The following is a 20435-nucleotide window of genomic DNA, read 5'->3' on the forward strand; positions in this document are numbered from 1 at the left end:
AACAGAAATACATAAATTAAATACTGAAATAAAATGTAGTTATTAATATTTGAATCTTAAAATAAAAAGTGCGAATTAATAGAGAAAATCACTTATCACAACAACGCATTCCGTCTCCAAACTAGTGAGGAATTTAACTTTTAATAGCGTTCAGAAGATTTTTTTTTTTAAATTAACCGTTAAGAGAAAGCGTGATTTTATTCTGAACTTTAACTAATCACGTTTTAAGCAACTTATGATATAAAACAAAATCGGATGGGGGGGGGTTCTTCCGAAGGTTAGTTGGTGACGTTATAAGTAATTGCGAGATAAGATGGGAGCCAGAAATTAGGGGTGGGGGACTGAAAATGATAATATAATGGATTGATTATACAATATTTAAGATCAACTTGGTAGATAAACATTTATGGACGATAAAAAAAAAAAAAAAAAAAAAAAAATTAAAGCTAGCATTTAATACAACAGAAATACATAAATTAAATACTGAAATAAAATGTAGTTATTAATATTTGAATCTTAAAATAAAAAGTGCGAATTAATAGAGAAAATCACTTATCACAACAACGCATTCCGTCTCCAAACTAGTGAGGAATTTAACTTTTAATAGCGTTCAGAAGATTTTTTTTTTTAAATTAACCGTTAAGAGAAAGCGTGATTTTATTCTGAACTTTAACTAATCACGTTTTAAGCAACTTATGATATAAAACAAAATCGGATGGGGGGGGGTTCTTCCGAAGGTTAGTTGGTGACGTTATAAGTAATTGCGAGATAAGATGGGAGCCAGAAATTAGGGGTGGGGGACTGAAAATGATAATATAATGGATTGATTATACAATATTTAAGATCAACTTGGTAGATAAACATTTATGGACGATAAAAAAAAAAAAAAAAAAAAAAAAAAATTAAAGCTAGCATTTAATACAACAGAAATACATAAATTAAATACTGAAATAAAATGTAGTTATTAATATTTGAATCTTAAAATAAAAAGTGCGAATTAATAGAGAAAATCACTTATCACAACAACGCATTCCGTCTCCAAACTAGTGAGGAATTTAACTTTTCTTGACTTTTAAAACTAAATTTTATTAAGTACTCTATCCACTATGCTATGGGTCCTTGCTGAAAAAAGTCGAAGGTTACATCAACCAAAACATTGAAAATAACACCCAAGATGAGAGCAGTAGCCAAATAATCAAAATACGATATTCTCATTTCGTCACGAGTACGCACATTATACAGATTTTCCGTTATTTTTGTTTTTTTTATATCTTGAGAAATTCTGGACCAAAACTCGATATTCGGTTTCTTATCTTGTTTGAAAGTGTGTGCCAACTTGCAAAACAAACCATTGTACCCGATCCACAACAATCTGAATATTTCCTATAATTTACATAATTTTTAAAAAAATATTTGGAGTTTTGAAGGGAAGAATCTTTTTTTCATTTAGATTCAAAGGATTCAGCTATGGATTTACCCTCTGCTTTGTTGCACATTAAGAAAATATGATAAATTTATGTAACAATATGTTTGATTATTTTCCATCTTATTTAACTGTAATAATGTTCTATTCCCAATATTGAGCACAATTTTTTGTATTAGAAACTTTTTCACGATAATAGTGAAAATACAATTATAAAGTGAATTTTCTAATTATGTTACATTTTAAAAAAATTTTCCATTTTCAGCACAAACAAGGCACAGTGCCACTAATGTAGAGGGATATAAGTTGCAGGGATACTAAGGGAGTATAGCAGCAAGATGTCTGTTCACATTACACTTGAACTTCTGCATGTCAGTACAGTTGGGAAAGCAGAAACCTGGAAGGGAGTTTGAAAGTCTAGCAGTTGTGGAGAAGAAACTATTAGAGTAGAAGTTTTTCTTACATCTAGGGATTTCTACCATACAGGGGTGTGATTTTGCTGTTTGTCATGGGTACTTATGTTGAGAAGGTAGAAAGGCTTGTAGTTTGTCAGAGCATTGACCATTAAAATACTTGTGGGACAGGCTGAAGCTTAGATGACAGTTCAGGACCTATGGTAACTCTCTTTTGAACCCTGTCCAGGAGCGATATAGTAGCAGATGCACCAGCCCAAATGTGACCACAATACTCCATACATGGGCGAATGGTGGCCTTGTAGAGGTACAGGATACTTTCAGGCGTAAGTAACTTTCCAGCATGGTAGAAAGAGAGCCCACCTTCCTTACAGTGGCCCTGGCAATGCTCTCAATGTCTCTGTTCCAATTCTTATTTCCTGTGAACGTTAAGCCGATGAGTTTGAAAGAAGTACTTCCAGGTAATGTATCATTAGCCATGACTATTAGTGGTTGAGAAGGTTTCTTGTAGTTATTGAAGGAAACAAGCTTAATCTTGGCAGCATAGAATGTGACCATCCATCTTTGTCCCCATTCCACTACAGACTGGAGGTCTTCCTCTAATGTTTCTGACATTGCCTTAAATATGTGTTCATTCTGCTATTACCTTAGATATATGTTCAAGTTTATGGAAGTTAATTTAGTTGTTGAATCTTTGTGAGATAGTATTTCCATGTTGCTTTTAAAAAAAAACTCCTAAGGAGGTCTCTGTGTCCAAACCATTCATTGGTAAAGATATTTTTTAAAAAGTCTAAAAGATTGTTGGTATTTGTAACCATTGTTTTAAAATCTAAAATGCTTTTCATGCCTTATACTAACTTAAAATTCATTGGTATATGAACAATTATCAAATTCTCAATTGCATAAACATAATAAAATTTGGAATATTATAAATAAGAGATATATATATATATATATATATGCACACACAAATATTGTATATCCCTGGTCTGTTTTTTTAATTTTGAATACCAATATGTGAACCATGTCTTGGTCGCCATTATTGTAGTTTGAAATCTGCCTTGAGTTAAATTGATGAACTCATGGTCCATTGCTTAAAATTTTGATACTATTCATATATTTTCTCCATTCCACAAAATTCACTATCAAGTTGGTTGTCCATTAGTTTCGAGTATTTTACTCTTTATTCTATTTTCCAGATGCTCATTAGGAAGAGCCTCCTACAATGATCGCCTATTTGATTCAATGACTAAATTAACTGATTGACGATTGCAAAACTCCCCCTCTCTAATGTGATCTAGTTCAACCAAATACACCTCAGCCTCTCCTCCCTATATTATTTAACACAATTTTTTTTTATTCATAGAAAGATGGTTAACTTATATAAATAATTGAATGCAGAAAATGTTGAAATCTGTTTTCTGTCTTTAGTTACGTCTGCTACATCAGTTATGTTTTCATTGCTATCCTTTTGAGGCACCATTCTGCAAAATTAGGTCCTTGATTTCCACAAGGAAAATGATGATATAATCCAGACTTGTATTAATTTAAAAAAATGCCCAGATTTCATTGTTTTCCTTTTAAAATTTTTTCCCCTTTAGGAATCTTCAGACAGAACCTGATGTTTCTTCTATCATCTTCAGAGTGGACAAGTGTGATATTTACAACACCTGGGGTACTTGCTACTATAACTTGTCGATACTTATGTCAAACAATCCTCATTGGTAAGGTATCTCTTTTCTCTCTCTCTCTCTCTCTCTCTCTCTCTCTCTCTCTCTCATATATATATATATATATATATATATAATATAAAGCTGAATGTCTGTGTATGTGTGTGTCGGGTCACGAATAGGCTCCTATATGGTTGACTATTTTAAAAAACTGATTACATATAATGATAGAAGATATATCGAGACACAGGAATGGGTGTGTTTCATCCTGCAGAACGGTGGTTCATTAAAATTGTGGGGTCTGCGTTCACGCCTGGTCTCCATAGAATGGAAATAGGCACAAACTTTGATAAAGACTTTTCATATCTATCTGCGTAAGTATACTTTGATAATTATGTTTCTGTTTGAAGAAATATGGTATAATAAAATTATGGGGTGTTCATTCGCGCCTGACCTCCATAGAATGGAAATATGTCATAAAGTTTAACAAGGTTTTTTTAATATAGATCCACAGAATATTGTGATGTGTTTCAGTGTGAACAGGTATGGTATAATAAATTATGGGGTTTATCTATTTTATTTTTACTTTCATCATATTTTGCTTTGGTTTTGATATCCCCAAATTCAAAGCTATCTCTTTACAACCCTTCCTTTTCATAACCTATCATACTTTCATAAATCAGAGTCCATTTTCTGTAGGCTGTTTTTGAACCCAGTCAACGACGGGTACTTTTGCTAGTGTGTATGTATATATATATATATATATATATATATATATATATATGATTAGTTTTTTTTTTGGAAAAAGAAATCCAGCAGAGTGCTCAATTAAAAGGAAAATCTGAAATATAAGAGCATATTTATTTATATATATATATATATATATATATATATATATATATATATATATATACTTCAGAATAATGCAATACAATAGATCTACTGGTATGGAAATCCAGTAATTACGGGTCTTACAAAATATTGATGGCTGTAATATTTTATAGAGACAATCCCAGCTAAATAAGAATTGCACAATATACCAGATAGAGCAAATAAATCATAAAATGGTAATTTAAATTCTATGACGTGAAATGGTTAAGCTTCAAATCTAGAATTTTTATTAAATCCAAGACAAAGAATATGATTCAAAAAAGTATTTTTGAATCATATTCTTTGTCTTGGATTTAATAAAAATTCTAGATTTGAAACTTAACCATTTCACGTCATAGAATTTAAATTACTAATTTGATATGTATATATTGATTTTTTTTTTTTTTTTATACGATAGCAGCTTCGTTTCTAAACTCATTTTTATTTACTTAGAAAATCGCCGATGATTTATTTGGACGTATATAATGTTTTATTTTTTTTAAAACAGTAATCTACGTAGATGCATGTTTAAAGGTTACTACCTTTTGTCATGTTCTAGAGTTCGATTTCTAGAAACAGTCAAACTATGCTAACGAGAGGTAGTAACCTTGAAACATGCATGTATGTAGATTACTGTTTTAAAAATAATAGAAAAATAAATTATATAAAAGATATTTAGTGATTGTATTGTTGTGGTTTCCTATATGTTAATTTAAATGAAATTCCATTGTTTATAAAATAGTGCTCAATAACAGGTAGAGTTGTCTTACAGTAAAAATTTTTTATTTATACAAACATTAGCTACATATGTTCATGTATGTTTCAGCTACAATCTCATTTGAAATCCATCTTCCTCTGGCCTTCATATCAATCTGGGCAACAAAGGCTTCAGGAAACTGAATTTTGAACAAGATTGCAGCTGAATCATGCATGCACATATGTAGCGAATAATGTTTGTATAAATATACTATTTACAGGGTGGAACAATAAATTTGTCGCTCTAAATAAAACAACACTACAGCGTTATTTTTAAACTTTTATTAAAAAATCAATTCAGGTAATTATTATTACTACTATTTATGTAGTCGCCTTTGCTCTCAATCACTGCCTCGATACGGGCCCAAAACAGGGAACATGCCTTTTCCATAAGCGGTAGGAGCTCGGTAGATGGCGGCAATCAGGCTGGCTTTGGTGTTGTGGGAGGTCATGTTTGTGCTGTTCTTGATGTATAATCAAACGAAATAGTCCAGGTTGAGAGAGAAGGGGGGGTAATGAGAGAAGGATACAAAGTTGTAGCACTCCTTCTAAAGTGAGTGTGAGCCAGCATCGAGTCTTGCTGCGAGTGGCCACCTGATTGAAGCACACCACACTCTTCAGCACATTCAGGTACACTTTGGTGTTGACTTTCAAGCTGATTTCGAAAATGTGAGGTGGCATAATGTGGCCCTCACTTGAAACCACACCAAAGACCATAACCGTGGCTGGAAACTTAGTTGAGCTGTGCCCTCAAGCCTTGAACTGTCCAGATTTGCATTTTGAGGCTGCTGGCAATGGTCCTGTTGTCATAACTTGGATTGATAGAGAGCATAAGATGTACAGTGGTGCATCTTCAATCTTGCTTGTTGAACATTGTGTCATTTTCAGACATGATAAAAGGCTCCTATCACTCTTGGGATTTGTACAGAACTGGCCAATTGGTTGCAAGAAAAAAAGAAAACCGGTTTTCATCAAACAGAAATGGAATCATGTCTTTTTTTAGGGCAACAATTTTATCATTCCACCCTGTATAATATATACACACACATATATATATATATATATATATATTTTTTATTTCTCCCAAGAAACACAAGATCTTATAAAAGGTAAGATATGTTTTATCTCAAGAATCACAATTGTGTCATTGGTTCATTTATAGACAAGACATTTACAAGATAATTCATAAAATTACAAAAAAATTATTAAAGTTCAGCAATAATTTTAAAATCATATGACTAATTATAGCCTCATCAAAATTTGTTTTGTGTAAGAGGTGCTTCGGTTGAAATGAACTTGTTTTACCGCTTCAGTAACTTCTGAAAGGCCCTATGGAAGTCTTCTTGTGAGAGCGTGTCAATGACCCTCATCATCTCAGCCTCTTTCGTCTTGATTATCATCATCTCAGCCTCTTTCGTCTTGATTATCATAATGGCAGTCTCTAAGGTTTTACTTGAGCTCAGGGAATGACCAAAAGTCACAGGGAGCAAGGTCTGGACTATAGGGAGGGTGAGGAAATATCTTGACGCCTATCTTGGTCAAATAGTCTGTGACAAGGATGGAGTTGTGGGCTAGTGCATTGTCTTGGTGGAAATGCCACGGACCCGATTTGAAGAGTGTGGCCTTTTCTGATGGAATCTTTTCCTGAATGTCCTTCAATCCTCAACATTCCTTGTTGACTGTTTGTTCAGTGTATGTTGATCATGCTCATGTTGTCAAAAAAAGGGATCATTATAAATTTCTGGGTGGATTGGCTCTGTTTTTCTTGTGTCTGGGAGAGCCGGCATGCTTCCACTGACAACTCTGTCTCTTAGTTTCTGGGTCATAGCAGTGGATCCAGCTTTCATTGCAGGTCACCAGAGAATCAAGAACTGCAGGATCTGAATTGATCAACTCGACCATCTCCCTGCTGTCATGAAGTCTTTCTTTCAAATCTTCTGATCACTCTTGGGACAAACTTTGTGCAAATATTCCACATCTTCAGTTCCTCACAAATAATTGTGTGTACAGTTCTCACACTGATATCAAACTGTGTGCTTATTGTCTCTATAGACACATGACAGTCCTTTATCCATGAAATTCTTTATTTGGCCAATCAACTCTGGTGTTATGACTTCATTACTCTTTTCACACCTCTCATCATCCCTCACAAACTCTTTGCTTTCCTTAAATCTTTTATGCCATTCAGAAACTGATGTTCGATTCATGCAAGATGGTCCAAAAGCAGTTTGAAGCATTCCATACATTTCTGTGGCATTTTTTCCAAGTTTAAAACAGAATTTTATTGCATATCTTTCTTCTAACGTGTCTTCACGTCCAGATTGCATTTTTGAGATTCACCAGCTGTAACAATCAGGCTTTAGTAGGGTGTATTCCAATTCCTGCTGTAGCTGTTCATTTGAACCTGAAATCATAAAAATTGGTCAATCATGTCATAAGATGTATAGCAATAACATACTGATTTTTCAAAAGTCTATGACGATTTAAAATGCCTGTAGAAAAAAAGTCTGGAAACTTATTGAAGTCACCTTATAATTTTTGTTCAATTTTGTTTATTATTTCAGTGCTCGATTGCGAGAGTTGATCATCGATTATCAAAAACCACGAATCCAGACAACATTATCGAAGAGTTTGATTCAAAAAGGTGATATTTCTTTTTACTTTTAATGCACCCGCCTTCGTGCATCGCAATCAACTTGTTATGCATGATCGTAATCAGTTCACCGTACCAAGTATAATGCATCAGACTAAAGTATTTTCGTTCATAATCGTTTATTATGAGCTCGTCTGCCCATTTCAGTTACTGAGAGATTGTAAATTATATTACATCTAAATATGATATGCATGGAACAAATTTGATTCGGATTTTAACTGGCGAAATATTGAAACTTGACTTAAGTTGACTAAGCTCGTTATTTCTATGCATGTGCAAATATACATTTATACCTTTTAGCAATTTTATTTTTAAAGATTTTTGTATATGCGTGTGGACTTAGTTCAGACGGTGACACCCAAGTCATTTATTTATTTTTTCACCTTTTGAAATCAATACTGTATGTTAGGTACAATATAATAATCAATAGAGAATTGACTTTATACTAATAAATATGAAAGCTGCATGAATTAAAATATATTTAAGCATCTTTTATGACTGGGCAATGCCGGGCGCCATGCTAGTTATTTAGAAATTTAAAATTAAAAAGAAAATTTTTTTAAATCCTTAAAAATATTTATATGATTTAAAAAAACAAAAACAAAGACGTCTCAGCTTCAACACTAAGTACAGCAAGTTTGTACTATTATCATACATTTTCTGTTTCAATATTTATTTGTACGAATGCTGGTGCAACACTAAGGGAGATAATTCAGTATATATTCAAATGAATACTGGCAACAACCACTGAGTGAGTATCTGTATGGTTTGCAATGTAAACATGCCAGATAGTTCATTTATCAAAACAGATACTACATCTTGATCTTGGCTAAAAAGGCCAAATGGATTTAGAGTCAGTTTGCCTTTGACTAATATGCGATAAAAATTTATATTTAAATTAAAAAGAATTTTTTTCTATTGCAGTGAAAACCGTTTTCAAACCATTAAACAAACCTCAAAGAGCATCAGTTCTGAAAGTAAGTATCGTTTGCTGTTATTGCCTTCAAAGTTTTCTGTTGCATCTGTGTTGAATGAAGAATCTGTTTGAGGAACTAGTTCTCGACATATGAAAGGCTTTTGAAACGGTTGGGTACAAAGGATTCCTTCATAAACTTGCTATGAAAATATCTGGCAATGTCTTTGCAATCATCAAAGCTTTTCTTAATAATCTATATATCTATAAAAGTGAGAATAAGTGTGTATGTATGAGAACACTTCTTAACCTATATACTCAACAAATTTTTGATCTACACACTTGAAATTTGGTATATAGGATAATCAAACATGTGGAAAACTTAATTCATTTTCATTCATAAAAACAGTCTGCTAAAAGGTCAAAATTGGTACATAGGAATTATCTGTTTGCTGTTTCACGAATGCGCATACGTGAATAGTTTACATTAAAGATTTATGTTCAGAATAAGTAGGTTTGAAAACACCTTTTAAAGATCGTGTCATGTTGGTCTAATGGTTATCATACTTAACTCATTGTCTTTAGGTTTTGGTTTTGATCTCAGCTTGAGTATTTTTTTTTTTTTTACTTACAAGAAGTGAATGTTTTTAGAAAAAACATAATACTTGCATGCACATGTCTCAGCTTCCGTATTAAATATATGTATTTTATGACTGGGCAACATTGAGCAGCCTGCTAGTTTATAAATTTTACTATGTCTGTCCGTCTGAGGAACAATCTCTACCAAACTACGCTGTCAGTTTGTGATCTACGGACTTGAAACTTGATATATAGGGCATTTGGAAACCATTTGATTTGTTTTTTAGTTGGTAAAAATAACTGCTAAGGGTTAAAGTTGAAAAAAATTGAGACTTGGGAGGCGTAAGTTGACTTATAGTGCTCTTGTACGCATATGCAAATATACATTTATGTTAAAGTTGGTTGATTTTTAAAAGTTTCTTATCCATCTGTTAGCTCAGATGGTAACAAATAAGGCTGGAATGCTAAATGTTTTGGTTTCAATTCTAGCTGATGGCACTGAAGTCATTTTTTTTTTTTTTTTTTTTTTTTTTTTCATTTTTTTTTTTTTTTTTTTCATTTTTTTTTAACTTTTGAAATTACTGATATATATTGGGTATAATAGCTTTGGTAGTTTGGTAGAAACCGTTCCTCAGACAGACAAGATCACTTTATATATAGATATACTTAAGAAAGGTAGTTTGCTTGAAACATTGCTGGTAAATAGATATGGAGGAGTATAAGAAGGCTACAGCAATGCAGGAACCGGCTGTTATATTGGCGTGATGTATGAACAAACGAAAGAAGGTCTTATTTGTTTTTGTTATTTTATTTAACTTTGTATATGTATTTACTTTTCAAGATAATCACAATACAAATGCGTAAATATGAACTTATTGTTTGCTATAACTGGGATGGTGGAGGTCTTAATATTTCGAGAATATCATCTTTTTCAAAAGAAAAGGAACCAAGTAATGTCCTTTTTAAAAAAATAAAAACTTTGAAATATCATAAAGCAGACATTGATGTGGAAACTTGTCATAAGGATATTTTTTGGTTTTCTTTTGAAGATTTCCACCATTATTTTTAATTTTAATAATGTTGATAATGTTAATAAATAATATTGATAATGTTAATAAATAATTATTTATTAACATTATCAACATTATTTTTAATAAATAATATTGATAATGTTAATAAATAATATTGATAATGTTAATAAATAATATTGATAATGTTAATAAATAATGATAATGTTAATAAATAATATAGATAATGTTAATAAATAATATTGATAATGTTAATAAATAATATTGATAATGTTAATAAATAATTATTTATTAACATTATCAACATTATTTTTAATAAATAATGTTGATAATGTTAATAAAGTTTCTAATGTTAATAAATAATGTTTATAATTTTAATAATGTTTATAATTGTAATAATGTTTATAATGTTAATAATGTTTATAAATAATAATTAATGTTGATAATGTTAATGTTGATAAATAATGTTAATAATAAATGTTAAATATAAATGTTAATAAATTTGATAAATAAATAATGTTAATAAATATGTTAATAATGTTATTAAATGTTAATAATGTTATTAAATGTTAATAATGTTATTAAATGTTAATAATGTTATTAAATGTTAATAATGTTATTAATATAATGTTAATAAATGTTAATAATGTTATTAATATAATGTTAATAATGTTATTAATATAATGTTATTAATGTTATTAATATAATGTTAATAATGTTATTAATATAATGTTAATAATGTTATTAATATAATTTTAATAATGTTATTAATATAATTTTAATAATGTTATTAATATAATGTTAATGTTATTAATATAATGTTAATGTTATTAATATAATGTTAATAATGTTATAAATATAATGTTAATGTTATTAATATAATGTTAATAATGTTATTAATATAATGTTAATAATGTTATTAATATAATGTTAATAATGTTATTAATATAATTTTAATAATGTTATTAATATAATGTTAATAATGTTATTAATATAATTTTAATAATGTTATTAATATAATGTTAATAATGTTATTAATATAATGTTAATAATGTTATTAATATAATGTTAATAATGTTATTAATATAATGTTAATAATGTTATTAATATAATGTTAATAATGTTATTAATATAATGTTAATAATGTTATTAATATAATGTTAATAATGTTATTAATATAATGTTAATAATGTTATTAATATAATGTTAATAATGTTATTAATATAATGTTAATAATGTTATTAATATAATGTTAATAATGTTATTAATATAATGTTAATAATGTTATTAATATAATGTTAATAATGTTATTAATATAATGTTAATAATGTTATTAATATAATGTTAATAATGTTATTAATATAATGTTAATGTTATTAAATATAATGTTAATAATGTTATTAAATATAATGTTAATAATGTTATTAATATAATGTTAATAATGTTATTAATATAATGTTAATAATGTTATTAATATAATGTTAATAATGTTATTAATATAATTTTAATAATGTTATTAATATAATGTTAATAATGTTATTAATATAATGTTAATAATGTTATTAAGATAATGTTAATAATGTTATTAATATAATGTTAATAATGTTATTAATATAATGTTAATAATGTTATTAATATAATGTTAATAATGTTATTAATATAATGTTAATAATGTTATTAATATAATGTTAATAATGTTATTAATATAATGTTAATAATGTTATTAATATAATGTTAATGTTATTAAATATAATGTTAATAATGTTATTAATATAATGTTAATGTTATTAAATATAATGTTAATAATGTTATTAATATAATGTTAATAATGTTATTAAGATAATGTTAATAATGTTATTAATATAATGTTAATAATGTTATTAATATAATGTTAATGTTATTAATATAATGTTAATAATGTTATTAATATAATGTTAATAATGTTATTAATATAATGTTAATAATGTTATTAATATAATGTTAATAATGTTATTAATATAATGTTAATGTTATTAAATATAATGTTAATGTTATTAAATATAATGTTAATAATGTTATTAATATAATGTTAATGTTATAAAATATAATGTTAATAATGTTATTAATATAATGTTAATGGTATTAAATATAATGTTAATGTTATAAAATATAATGTTAATAATGTTATTAATATAATGTTAATAATGTTATTAATATAATGTTAATGTTATTAAATATAATGTTAATGTTATAAAATATAATGTTAATAATGTTATTAAATATAATGTTAATAATGTTATTAATATAATGTTAATGGTATTAAATATAATGTTAATGTTATAAAATATAATGTTAATAATGTTATTAAATATAATGTTAATGGTATTAAATATAATGTTAATGTTATAAAATATAATGTTAATAATGTTATTAATATAATGTTAATGGTATTAAATATAATGTTAATGTTATAAAATATAATGTTAATAATGTTATTAATATAATGTTAATAATGTTATTAATATAATGTTAATGTTATTAAATATAATGTTAATGTTATAAAATATAATGTTAATAATGTTATTAAATGTTAATAATGTTATTAAATGTTAATAATGTTATTAAATGTTAATAATGTTATTAAATGTTAATAATGTTATTAATATAATGTTAATAAATGTTAATAATGTTATTAATATAATGTTAATAATGTTATTAATATAATGTTAATGGTATTAAATATAATGTTAATGTTATAAAATATAATGTTAATAATGTTATTAATATAATGTTAATGTTATTAAATATAATGTTAATGTTATAAAATATAATGTTAATAATGTTATTAAATGTTAATAATGTTATTAAATGTTAATAATGTTATTAAATGTTAATAATGTTATTAAATGTTAATAATGTTATTAATATAATGTTAATAAATGTTAATAATGTTATTAATATAATGTTAATAATGTTATTAATATAATGTTATTAATGTTATTAATATAATGTTAATAATGTTATTAATATAATGTTAATAATGTTATTAATATAATTTTAATAATGTTATTAATATAATTTTAATAATGTTATTAATATAATGTTAATGTTATTAATATAATGTTAATGTTATTAATATAATGTTAATAATGTTATAAATATAATGTTAATGTTATTAATATAATGTTAATAATGTTATTAATATAATGTTAATAATGTTATTAATATAATGTTAATAATGTTATTAATATAATTTTAATAATGTTATTAATATAATGTTAATAATGTTATTAATATAATTTTAATAATGTTATTAATATAATGTTAATAATGTTATTAATATAATGTTAATAATGTTATTAATATAATGTTAATAATGTTATTAATATAATGTTAATAATGTTATTAATATAATGTTAATGTTATTAAATATAATGTTAATAATGTTATTAATATAATGTTAATGTTATTAAATATAATGTTAATAATGTTATTAATATAATGTTAATAATGTTATTAATATAATGTTAATGTTATAAAATATAATGTTAATAATGTTATTAATATAATGTTAATAATGTTATTAATATAATGTTAATAATGTTATTAATATAATGTTAATGGTATTAAATATAATGTTAATAATGTTATTAATATAATGTTAATAATGTTATTAAGATAATGTTAATAATGTTATTAATATAATGTTAATAATGTTATTAATATAATGTTAATGGTATTAAATATAATGTTAATAATGTTATTAATATAATGTTAATAATGTTATTAATATAATGTTAATAATGTTATTAATATAATGTTAATAATGTTATTAAGATAATGTTAATAATGTTATTAATATAATGTTAATAATGTTATTAATATAATGTTAATGGTATTAAATATAATGTTAATAATGTTATTAATATAATGTTAATAATGTTATTAAGATAATGTTAATAATGTTATTAATATAATGTTAATAATGTTATTAATATAATGTTAATAATGTTATTAAGATAATGTTAATAATGTTATTAATATAATGTTAATAATGTTATTAATATAATGTTAATGGTATTAAATATAATGTTAATAATGTTATTAATATAATGTTAATAATGTTATTAAGATAATGTTAATAATGTTATTAATATAATGTTAATAATGTTATTAATATAATGTTAATAATGTTATTTAGATAATGTTAATAATGTTATTAATATAATGTTAATAATGTTATTAATATAATGTTAATGGTATTAAATATAATGTTAATAATGTTATTAATATAATGTTAATAATGTTATTAATATAATGTTAATAATGTTATTAATATAATGTTAATAATGTTATTAAATATAATGTTAATAATGTTATTAATATAATGTTAATAATGTTATTAAATATAATGTTAATGTTATTAAATATAATGTTAATAATGTTATTAATATAATGTTAATAATGTTATTAATATAATGTTTAATAATGTTATTAATATAATGTTAATAATGTTATTAATATAATGTTAATAATGTTATTAATATAATGTTAATAATGTTATTAATATAATGTTAATGTTATTAAATATAATGTTAATAATGTTATTAATATAATGTTAATAATGTTATTAATATAATGTTAATAATGTTATTAATATAATGTTAATAATGTTAGTAATATAATGTTAATAATGTTATTAAATATAATGTTAATAATGTTATTAATATAATGTTAATAATGTTATTAATATAATGTTAATAATGTTATTAATATAATGTTAATAATGTTATTAATATAATGTTAATAATGTTATTAATATAATGTTAATAATGTTATTAAATATAATGTTAATAATGTTATTAATATAATGTTAATGTTATTAATATAATGTTAATAATGTTATTAATATAATGTTAATAATGTTATTAATATAATGTTAATAATGTTATTAATATAATGTTAATAATGTTATTAAATATAATGTTAATGTTATTAAATATAATGTTAATAATGTTATTAATATAATGTTAATAATGTTATTAATATAATGTTAATAATGTTATTAATATAATGTTAATAATGTTATTAATATAATGTTAATAATGTTATTAATATAATGTTAATAATGTTATTAATATAATGTTAATAATGTTATTAATATAATGTTAATAATGTTATTAATATAATGTTAATAATGTTATTAATATAATGTTAATAATGTTATTAATATAATGTTAATAATGTTATTAATATAATGTTATTAAATATAATGTTAATAATGTTATTAATATAATGTTAATAATGTTATTAAATATAATGTTAATGTTAGTAAATATAATGTTAATAATGTTATTAATATAATGTTAATAATGTTATTAATATAATGTTAATAATGTTATTAATATAATGTTAATAATGTTATTAAATATAATGTTAATGTTATTAAATATAATGTTAATAATGTTATTAATATAATGTTAATAATGTTATTAATATAATGTTAATAATGTTATTAATATAATGTTAATAATGTTATTAATATAATGTTAATAATGTTATTAATATAATGTTAATAATGTTATTAATATAATGTTAATAATGTTATTAATATAATGTTAATAATGTTATTAATATAATGTTAATAATGTTATTAATATAATGTTAATAATGTTATTAATATAATGTTAATAATGTTATTAAATATAATGTTAATAATGTTATTAAATATAATGTTAATGTTATTAATATAATGTTAATAATGTTATTAATATAATGTTAATAATGTTATTAATATAATGTTAATAATGTTATTAATATAATGTTAATAATGTTATTAAATATAATGTTAATGTTATTAAATATAATGTTAATAATGTTATTAATATAATGTTAATAATGTTATTAATATAATGTTAATAATGTTATTAATATAATGTTAATAATGTTATTAATATAATGTTAATAATGTTATTAATATAATGTTAATAATGTTATTAATATAATGTTAATAATGTTATTAATATAATGTTAATAATGTTATTAATATAATGTTAATAATGTTATTAATATAATGTTAATAATGTTATTAATATAATGTTAATAATGTTATTAAATATAATGTTAATAATGTTATTAATATAATGTTAATAATGTTATTAAATATAATGTTAATAGTTATTAAATATAATGTTAATAATGTTATTAATATAATGTTAATAATGTTATTAATATAATGTTAATAATGTTATTAATATAATGTTAATAATGTTATTAAATATAATGTTAATAATGTTATTAAATATAATGTTAATAATGTTATTAATATAATGTTAATAATGTTATTAATATAATGTTAATAATGTTATTAATATAATGTTAATAATGTTATTAATATAATGTTAATAATGTTATTAATATAATGTTAATAATGTTATTAATATAATGTTAATAATGTTATTAATATAATGTTAATAATGTTATTAATATAATGTTAATAATGTTATTAATATAATGTTAATAATGTTATTAATATAATGTTAATAATGTTATTAAATATAATGTTAATGTTATTAATATAATGTTAATAATGTTATTAATATAATGTTAATAATGTTATTAATATAATGTTAATAATGTTATTAATATAATGTTAATAATGTTATTAAATATAATGTTAATAATGTTATTAATATAATGTTAATAATGTTATTAATATAATGTTAATAATGTTATTAATATAATGTTAATAATGTTATTAATATAATGTTAATAATGTTATTAATATAATGTTAATAATGTTATTAATATAATGTTAATAATGTTATTAATATAATGTTAATAATGTTATTAATATAATGTTAATAATGTTATTAATATAATGTTAATAATGTTATTAATATAATGTTAATAATGTTATTAATATAATGTTAATAATGTTATTAAATATAATGTTAATAATGTTATTAATATAATGTTAATAATGTTATTAATATAATGTTAATAATGTTATTAATATAATGTTAATAATGTTATTAATATAATGTTAATAATGTTATTATATAATACTGTTAATAATGTTATTAATATAATGTTAATAATGTTATTAATATAATGTTAATAATGTTATTAATATAATGTTAATAATGTTATTAATATAATGTTAATAATGTTATTAATATAATGTTAATAATGTTATTAATATAATGTTAATAATGTTATTAATATAATGTTAATAATGTTATTAATATAATGTTAATAATGTTATTAATATAATGTTAATAATGTTATTAATATAATGTTAATGTTATTAATATAATGTTAATTTATTAAATATAATGTTAATAATGTTATTAATATAATGTTAATAATGTTATTAATATAATGTTAATAATGTTATTAATATAATGTTAATAATGTTATTAATATAATGTTAATAATGTTATTAATATAATGTTAATAATGTTATTAATATAATGTTAATAATGTTATTAATATAATGTTAATAATGTTATTAATATAATGTTAATAATGTTATTAAATATAATGTTAATAATGTTATTAATATAATGTTAATAATGTTATTAATATAATGTTAATAATGTTATTAATATAATGTTAATAATGTTATTAATATAATGTTAATAATGTTATTAATATAATGTTAATAATGTTATTAATATAATGTTAATAATGTTATTAAATATAATGTTAATAATGTTATTAATATAATGTTAATAATGTTATTAATATAATGTTAATAATGTTATTAATATAATGTTAATAATGTTATTAATATAATGTTAATAATGTTATTAATATAATGTTAATAATGTTATTAAATATAATGTTAATAATGTTATTAATATAATGTTAATAATGTTATTAATATAATGTTAATAATGTTATTAATATAATGTTAATAATGTTATTAATATAATGTTAATAATGTTATTAATATAATGTTAATAATGTTATTAATATAATGTTAATAATGTTATTAATATAATGTTAATAATGTTATTAATATAATGTTAATAATGTTATTAATATAATGTTAATAATGTTATTAATATAATGTTAATAATGTTATTAATATAATGTTAATAATGTTATTAATATAATGTTAATAATGTTATTAATATAATGTTAATAATGTTATTAATATAATGTTAATAATGTTATTAATATAATGTTAATAATGTTATTAATATAATGTTAATAATGTTATTAATATAATGTTAATAATGTTATTAATATAATGTTAATAATGTTATTAATATAATGTATAATGTTATAAAATAAATAATGTTATTAATATAATGTTAATAATGTTATTAATATAATGTTAATAATGTTATTAATATAATGTTAATAATGTTATTAATATAATGTTAATAATGTTATTAATATAATGTTAATAATGTTATTAATATAATGTTAATAATGTTATTAATATAATGTTAATAATGTTATTAATATAATGTTAATAATGTTATTAATATAATGTTAATAATGTTATTAATATAATGTTAATAATGTTATTAATATAATGTTAATAATGTTATTAATATAATGTTAATAATGTTATTAATATAATGTTAATAATGTTATTTAAATATAATGTTAATGTTATTAATATAATGTTAATAATGTTATTAATATAATGTTAATAATGTTATTAATATAATGTTAATAATGTTATTAATATAATGTTAATAATGTTATTAATATAATGTTAATAATGTTATTAATATAATGTTAATAATGTTATTAATATAATGTTAATAATGTTATTAATATAATGTTAATAATGTTATTAATATAATGTTAATAATGTTATTAATATAATGTTAATATGTTATTAATATAATGTTAATGTTATTATATATAATTGTTAATATTAATATAATGTTAATAATGTTATTAATATAATGTTAATAATGTTATTAATATAATGTTAATGTTATTAAATATAATGTTAATAATGTTATTAATATAATGTTAATAATGTTATTAATATAATGTTAATAATGTTATTAATATAATGTTAATAATGTTATTAATATAATGTTAATAATGTTATTAATATAATGTTAATAATGTTATTAATATAATGTTAATAATGTTATTAATATAATGTTAATAATGTTATTAATATAATGTTAATAATGTTATTAATATAATGTTAATAATGTTATTAATATAATGTTAATAATGTTATTAATATAATGTTAATAATGTTATTAATATAATGTTAATAATGTTATTAATATAATGTTAATAAGTTATTAATATAATGTTAATAATGTTATTAATATAATGTTAATAAATGTTATTTATATAATGTTAATAATGTTATTAATATAATGTTAATAATGTTATTAATATAATGTTAATAATGTTATTAATATAATGTTAATAATGTTATTAATATAATGTTAATAATGTTATTAATATAATGTTAATAATGTTATTAATATAATGTTAATAATGTTATTAATATAATGTTAATAATGTTATAATATAATGTTAATAATGTTATTAATATAATGTTAATAATGTTATTAATATAATGTTAATAATGTTATTAATATAATGTTAATAATGTTATTAATATAATGTTAATAATGTTATTAAATATAATGTTAATAATGTTATTAATATAATGTTAATAATGTTATTAATATAATGTTAATAATGTTATTAATATAATGTTAATAATGTTATTAATATAATGTTAATAATGTTATTAATATAATGTTAATAATGTTATTAATATAATGTTAATAATGTTATTAAATATAATGTTAATAATGTTATTAAATATAATGTTAATAATGTTATTAATATAATGTTAATAATGTTATTAATATAATGTTAATAATGTTATTAATATAATGTTAATAAGTTATTAATATAATGTTAATGTTATTAAATATAATGTTAATAATATAAATGTTATTATATAATGTTAATAATGTATTAATATAATGTTAATAATGTTATTAATATAATGTTAATATGTTATTAATATAATGTTAAGTTATTAAATATAATGTTAATAATGTTATTAATATAATGTTAATATGTTATTAATATAATGTTAATAATGTTATTAATATAATGTTAATAAGTTATTAATATAATGT

General features: G+C 20.9%; 1 protein-coding gene across 1 annotated transcript in view; it reads left to right on the forward strand.

Moving 5' to 3' along the window:
• The window catches only part of LOC145279699 (DNA replication ATP-dependent helicase/nuclease DNA2-like), a 190058-nt gene that overhangs the window by 118583 nt on the left and 51040 nt on the right, over nt 1-20435 (forward strand). Inside the window, exons 20-22 of the mRNA XM_080130983.1 lie at nt 3438-3560; nt 7697-7776; nt 8710-8762. Coding sequence (XP_079987109.1) covers nt 3438-3560; nt 7697-7776; nt 8710-8762 — 256 coding nt within the window. The remainder of the gene's footprint in view (nt 1-3437; nt 3561-7696; nt 7777-8709; nt 8763-20435) is intronic.

Source organism: Euprymna scolopes, chromosome 1, assembly GCF_053919585.1.
Source record: "Euprymna scolopes isolate OS-2025 chromosome 1, ASM5391958v1, whole genome shotgun sequence".
In the NCBI taxonomy this organism is placed as follows: domain Eukaryota; kingdom Metazoa; phylum Mollusca; class Cephalopoda; order Sepiida; family Sepiolidae; genus Euprymna; species Euprymna scolopes.